The sequence below is a fragment of the Carlito syrichta genome, unplaced genomic scaffold (assembly GCF_000164805.1).
Source record: "Carlito syrichta isolate Samal-C Ts95f unplaced genomic scaffold, Tarsius_syrichta-2.0.1 Scaffold303558, whole genome shotgun sequence".
In the NCBI taxonomy this organism is placed as follows: Eukaryota; Metazoa; Chordata; class Mammalia; order Primates; family Tarsiidae; genus Carlito; species Carlito syrichta.
The window spans coordinates 53790-61120 of NW_007247654.1; the positions used below are offsets into that span (position 1 = coordinate 53790).

At 43.4% G+C, this 7331-nt stretch overlaps 1 protein-coding gene across 1 annotated transcript in view; it reads left to right on the forward strand.

Moving 5' to 3' along the window:
* Positions 1-7162: 7162 nt before the first annotated feature.
* The window catches only part of HS3ST1 (heparan sulfate-glucosamine 3-sulfotransferase 1), a 1336-nt gene continuing 1167 nt past the window's right edge, over positions 7163-7331 (forward strand). The window contains 1 exon segment of the mRNA XM_021712642.1: positions 7163-7331. This exon segment is cut by the window's right edge and continues 1 nt beyond it. Coding sequence (XP_021568317.1) covers positions 7270-7331 — 62 coding nt within the window. The 5' untranslated portion in view covers positions 7163-7269.

Consider the following 7331-nt stretch of genomic DNA (forward strand, 5'->3'; position numbering starts at 1 on the left):
GCGTAGCAGTGAAATAAATCTCATACTTTCTGCTATTTTATCATGCTTTTGAATAAACTCCCTCTTTGCCTGGAATGCATGCCCACTGCCCAAGGGGAAGCATCACCCCTCAAAGGAGAAGAAAGCACAGTATGAACACTGGAGACAGCCAGAGGAATTTTAGCTTCGATACTTTCTGGTTCTGTGACCTTGAGGAAGTCATTTAACCCTAACAACATGTTTCCATATCAGTCTTTGGGAGAAAAGCAGGCTGTTAACATTTGTTGCATGACTACAATGCGCCAGGCACTGTGCATCTATCTATATGAATTTTTTTTTTTTTACATTTTTTTTAAAATTTGGAGTCTCACTCTGTTGCCCAGGCTGGAGTGCAGTAGCACGCTCACGGCCACCCCAACATCGACCTGCTGGTCTCCGGCGATCCTTCCGCTTCAGCCTTCCGAGTAGCCAGAACTACAGGCATGCCCTAAAATGCATGGCTAATCTTTTTTTTTTACTTATTATAGAGATGAGGTCTCATCATGTTGCCCAGGCTGATCTCGAACTCCGCGGGCTCAGGCAATTCTCTTGCTTCAGCCTCCCAAAGTACTGGGATTACAGACTTGAGCCACCACACCCGGCTGGTGTAAGGACTATTATTTAATCACGATGACACTTACATGAAGTAGATTTAAACTCATATTTGTAGTTCTACTTCTCTGACCCCCAGGGAGGTAGAAACTTTCCTGATTTCAGTTAGCTATAAGAATTCTAGCCCAGATCTATCCAACTGCAAAAATTTCTTTGCTTATCTTCTACTCTTCACCACTTTTTCATTACTTAAAAAAATATAAAGTGAGAACCATCACCTTTCAGTATTGTTACAAGCATTAGAAGATACAACTTATACCAGAGTGCTTACCCCCTGGTACACAGCGGGCACTCAGCAAGTATCTCTTTCTTTTTGACCCTTTCGTTAAATCCCATAAACTACTTGTGGTCTCGTGTTTTGATCATTCCTGTTACTCTAGAGGAGATTCTTGCCTGTGACACTTGTATTGCCAACTCTTGTTGAGGGGCTATGAGGGTGTCCTGCAGAGAGAGGGATGACAGACATCACTGTTCCTGATGCCTTAAACTTACCTCTTGTAAAATATTTTTGTTATTTCATTTCCTCCATGAATACATTTCAGTAGCGGGACTGAGAGAATATATTATAGTTAATTACATTTGAAATCTAGGTCATGATGTGAATTATATAATAAAGAGACTTAAGAAGAAAATTAAAATATTTTTGAAGGTTTTTTTAAATAGCTTTCCCTCCTTTTTTAATTTGAGTGTTTTCTGCACTCTCATGTGATCTTGTCCAATCACTGTTAGGAATGTTGAATCTCCCTTTTGACATCTGGTTTTGCTTGACTCTCTAGGGATAAAAGTTTGACTACCTTAAACGTTCTCTTTCTACGAAGTTAAAATCTTTTCTCCGTAACATCCAGCCATTTGCTTAACTGCCCACTGCATTTGACAAGTTTGTTCAGCAAACTGTATTTCTAGTGCCTACTATATTCCAGAAATCACGCTGGATCCTGGGGGATAGAGCAGAGGAAAGCACGTTTGTTTCCAGGAGCTTTTCCAGCCTGGAAAGGAGTTTGGATTTAATTCTAAATGCAAAGGAAGGCTCCATCTGGAAAATCCTGTAGACCCTCCCTTAGGTTTCTCATGCCTAGCATGTGGCTGATGTCTTCACATGAGGCTCCAGGAAGCCTAGTGCTGCTGACGGGAAGGACGCTTGTCTTCTGAATTCTTAAAACTCAGGGCTTGGTTATAACTGCAGAACCCAGAAGACAACCTCTTCGATAAAGGGAAGTAAACAGAGAGGTGGCTGGATATCTCTTTGGGATCTATTAACCCATCTATAAAAGGAAAGCGGGGGTTCATTTTGCTCATCCTAGCAAGTTTGGGCCTTCAAAGAAATTCCGTCCCTTATTAAAGCATTGGTGCCAGGTATGAATATTCAACAGGACTAAAGAATCAACCCAAAAGGACCAGCCACCACACGCACACATGATTCTTGGTTAAGAATCAAACCACAGGGTCTTGTAACTCCTTGTACGCTTATTTCAGGTATCACTCAGGAGTGAAAGGGATGAAGAAGTCCCCCCAGCTTTTTCTGTTTATACTGAGTTTGAATCCTTGCTCAGCCTCTACCATTCTAGAAAATGTCTGAACCTCACCTTTAAAAAAATAATATCAGTTCTCTTGAGGACTTGCCCTGGCAACTGCAGGGAACCACCCCTACGTGCAAAGTTGCCGGTGCCTCCTCAGTGGCAAGCACTGCAGACAGGAATTGAGATCGTTGCTTTTGCTGAGGGATATGGCGTCAGTCCCAGGGGTTGTCGAGAATTCTGTGTCTGTGTTTATGCCAGCTAAGTGCTCCAAGCTTTCAACAGTTACCATTAGTTCAATTTTCTCTGGTTTGATTCTTTTTTTTTGAGTTGGAGTCTCACTCTGTCGCCCAGACTGGAGTGCAGTGGCCGCTCCCGGTCACCGCAGCCTCGACCTGCTGGGCTCCGGCGATCCTTCCGCCTCAGCCTTCCAAGTAGCCGGAATTACAGGCATGTGCTACCACGCCCGGCTGATTTTTTGATTTATTGTAGAGATGAGGTCTCGCTGCCCAGGCAGGTCTCGAACGCGCGGGCTCAAGCAATCCACTCACCTCAGCCTCCCAAAGGCGTGGGATTACAGGCTGAGCCACCAAGCCCAGCTTGGTTTGTTTCTTTAAAGGGAATAATGACATTATTTTTGTGCTGCTTACAAGTCCAGACTTGTCTTCTTGGTTCTTTTTCTGTTCAGGAAGCTCCTAATCTGTGAGTGGATAGGGAATCTTGCTTTGCAGACAGTGCTTTCCATTCTCACAGGGGTTAGGTGGTATCTCAATGTGGTTTTGATTTGCATTTTTCTGATGGTTAGTGAGACTGTGCACTTTTTCATGTGTCTGTTGGCTGCCCGTGTGTCTTCTTTTGAAAAGTGTGTATTCATATCTTTTGCCCACTTTTTTTTTGAGTTGGAGTCTCACTCGGTCGCCCAGTCTGGAGTGCAGTGGCCGCTCCCGGCCACCACAGCCTCGACCTGCTGGTCTGCGGCGATCCTTCCACCTCAGCCTTCCGAGTAGCCGGAATTACAGGCGCGTGCTACCACGCCCGGCTGATTTTTTGATTTATTGTAGAGATGAGGTCTCGCTGCCCAAGCGGGTCTCGAACCCACGGGCTCAGGCAATCCACTCACCTCAGCCTCCCAAAGGCGCGGGATTACAGGCTGAGGCACCGAGCCCGGCTTTTTGCCCACTTTTTAATGGGGCTGTTTTCTTTTTCCTTTTGGCACATCTGAGTTCCTTGTAGATCCTAGATGTTAGACCTTCGCAGCAACTTGGATGGACTTAGAGTCGATCATACTCAGAGATCTATCACAGAAACGAAGAACAGAATACCATATGTTCTTACTCATAAGCAGACCTTGAGTAATTATAATACTATAAGAAAGGGATTGGCAGTAGTGGGAAACTGTCGGGGGGGGATAGGATTGGCAGTTGAGAGAAATTGCTAGGGGAGGAAGGGGTATACCTCATCAGCAAGGTTGTCTGCATAATCAATATTTGCATACCTAACCCTGACTTGTACCCCACATCTTTATAATAAAAAAAAGATAGTGTGCTTTCCACACATAAAGAGCTTTCAGATTGAGAACTGCCACTGTGGGCAATAGACTTGAACACATACTTCTCAAAGGAAGACATACAAATGGCCAAGAAACATATGAAAAAATGTTCTGTGTTACTAATAATCAGAGAAATGAAAATCAAAACTACAGTGAGATACTATCTCACTCCAGTCAGAATGACTGTTATGAAGAAGTCAAAAATCAACAGATGTTGGCAAGGCTGCAGAGCAAAGGGAACACTCAGACACTGTTGGGGGGAATGTGAGCTAGTCCAACCACTATGGAAAGCAGTTTGGAGCTTTCTCAAAGAACTAAAAATAGATTTGCCATTTGACCCAGCAAACCCACTACTGAGTATACATATAAGGGAGCACAAATTACTCTACCAGAAAGACATCTGCATTCACATGTTTATTACAGAACAATCCGCAGTAGCAGGGCAGCCCAGAGGACTGTCTTACGAGTTCACCTGAGCTTGTGGATTTTTTCTTTTCAGAATTTGTTATCAAGAGGCCCAGAAATTTTGTCTGTGCCACTGAGAAGTCCAAATTATTAAAGCCCAACAGAAGGAAATTGACTCCCAATGCCCACTGAGTGTGTGTAATATATGTTATATATATATTTAGATATGCATGCATACATATATACAAACTCACATATATACTTACACACATGTTGCATGCAGCACCTCATTTATACATATGGCATGTATATGTGCTATTATATATATATATATGCTATATATAGCATGTGCATATGTATATGTGTGTGTATATATATGACTTTTGCATATATGACTTAGCTCATTTCTTTTTCTGTATACTTCTGGTGTCTTGGAATTTAAAAAGTCTAGATATAAGTAAATACATATTTAGAAAGCATTAAAGTACAAACAACGAGCTTTTAAACTACTAACTGCCAAGGTTAAAAAAATTTTTTTTCATAAAAGACAAACTATATTTAGTTTCTTCCTTGCTGTCTGCTGGTACTTCCCCTTAGGATAAAAATATCAGATGTGCACTGCACTAACCAGGACACCTCATATTATAGTGGAAAGTGCATGAACTGTCAGACAGCATGAATTTCAGATCCAGCCTCTGCCTCTACACCTAAGTATTGAACAAATTGGATCTGTTGTTTCCTAGGTCTGAATACAGAACTATAAGATGGGCCTAGCTATGCTCAACACACAGGGCATAGGTCTCTGGTGTGTGGTAATTAGGCCCTCCCTCATTCTACTCAAAAGTCAAACATGCATACACATACATGCATGCGCACACAGAGAGACACACACAACCAGGCATGTATACATGCACACAAACCCATACCCCAAATGTATGCAAGGCAAGCACAACTGCCCCATTTGGTTGAACACAGGTTAATTGAGAAGGAAATGAAATTTAACTGAGACATACTGAAACTGTCAGTTGACTAAATCAAATGGTCCATTAAATTGAGCTCATCAAATCAGTGGAATCAACCTGAAATCACCTTACTTGGCCATCCTTCCTAAGCATTTGGGTTTTTTCCCCCCCTAAAGAGTTGTATCGCTAATCTCTCAATCCCTTCTCCAGCATATTGCAGTTCTCCAAAGTCTTCCATCTGTTTAGGTACTTGCTCTTTAATATATATTTTTTCAAGCAGATGACACAATATTTGAGGAGGCAGAGTGACTGGTTTATCACAGAAATCTTAGAATTCTCTTCATTTATTCATTCAGGAATATTCCGGTTTTAAACTAATGAAGTGAATTTTAGAACCACCATGAAGAAAATGATGGGTTCTTTTGCTGAACATTTTTACTGGCTTGTAAATCCCACAGTCCCCTGTCTCTAATCTTTCCCTTAATGTGTTTAAACAGGGGTGACATAAATGAGAACTTTCAATCTGTTCTTCTTGGGAGGGTATCAAACACAGATTGCCATGTATCAGCTCCTTAAAAACAACCTTTGACTTGTCCCTCTGTTGAGACTCCAAAGCATCTTGGCCAGCAGTTCCTGTGTCTTTGAGCGACTTTTTTTTTTTTCCAAATATGATAAATCTCAGATAGGTAAAGAAGAGAAGTTTGGTGGAAAGGAGGTGGTTTCCAGAAAAAACCCTGAATTTAGAGCTTTAAATTTGGACTCTGCATTTTGAAATAGGCTAAATGTTTGTGTCCTTTGACAAGACAATCTTCTATAAAATGGTGACAATACCTGCCCTGTCTTCCTACCTTACATGGTAGGATTGTGGTGAAAATAAACTGAATTGACTGAGACTACTTTATAAAATAGTAAAGCTTTGTACATATGAAAGCTTTTTTCTGTTTCTAGTGACTTTTCCTGTTTATCCCTGTAGGTCCTCTTTAAAGCCGATCCCAGTTGTTTCAGGAAAAATGAATGAACACGAGTCCTCAGGGTACACTACCTAAATCACAGTCATGGCATATACTGCCCTGATGCCTGCAGTCAGATTGCATCAGATAACCTCTGCCAATTTCATGCTGCAATGCAAACCACTCAAAATCCTAGTGGCACAAAGACACAATTATGCATCTTCATTCATGAGCTGGCTGGGATGGCTGTACGCGGCTCTCATCAGGTATATGTGTGTCTCATTCTCTCCATGGGACTGCAGTCTGGCCAGGGCACATTCTTCTCATGGTGAAGGCAAGAGTGCATACAGAAACTCCCAAGGTCTTCTGAGGTCAGACTGGGGACTGGTGTGTTGCCGCGTCTGTCCATATGCCAATGGCCAAGCCCGAATCAAGTTGCTGGAAGCACATTCCCCCACAAGAAGGCCATGGTAATACCGGCTAGTTACAGGGTGAAAAATTGAGTCTAATTTAATCTTCCATACAGGTTCGCCTGCTCTGTTAGATTAGGAGCTCTGGCAGAGAAAGTAGGGGCAAAAAGAAAGACTGCTTCTATATCACCTGCCCCTCTGCCAAGGTTGTCGGGAAGTAGATATTTTATTGGCATTTTCTGCAATCCAAAGGATTTCCTCAACCTTATCCTTTATGGTAGGGGTTGGGAAAAGGTGACTGGTGGGCAATATTAGCTCTGTTTGTGCACGGTCAAAAAGCTAAACATCTAAATGATAGCAAAAAGTAAATGCAAAAAGCGAAAAGGCTAATGATTTTTAGCGCTATGTGAAAATTATATGAAACTGACCTGTCAGTGTCCTTAAGGAAAGTGTTCTCGGAACACACCGCTCCCATTCCTTTGTGTATGGCCTACGGCTACCTCGGATCTGCAACAGCCTAGTTAGAACTAGAGTCGCCCTAAGAGACAGTATGTCCCCCAGAGCCTGCAGCATTCAGTCTCTGGCCTTTGGCACGAAGTGTTCGCCACCTGCCGCTTTATAGGGTGCAGAAAGTTCTGGGAGGGGAATGTGGCGACCGCTCCAGACCCGCTAAGGTGCGGTCCGTCGGATCCCGGCTCTGCGCTTATTCTGTGTTAAAACGCCCTCCCTTTCTTCTTCAGTAACCGGCAGCCCGCGACGTCCATGTGCCACTGACCAGGAGGCCCTCTCGGCCGCGGCGCTTCATGACCCAGCGGCGCGAGCCCCACTGAAGCCGCGGTGGTGTCCAGCATGGCCGCGCTGCTCCTGGGCGCGGTGCTGCTGGTGGCCCAGCCCCAGCTCGTGCCTGCCCG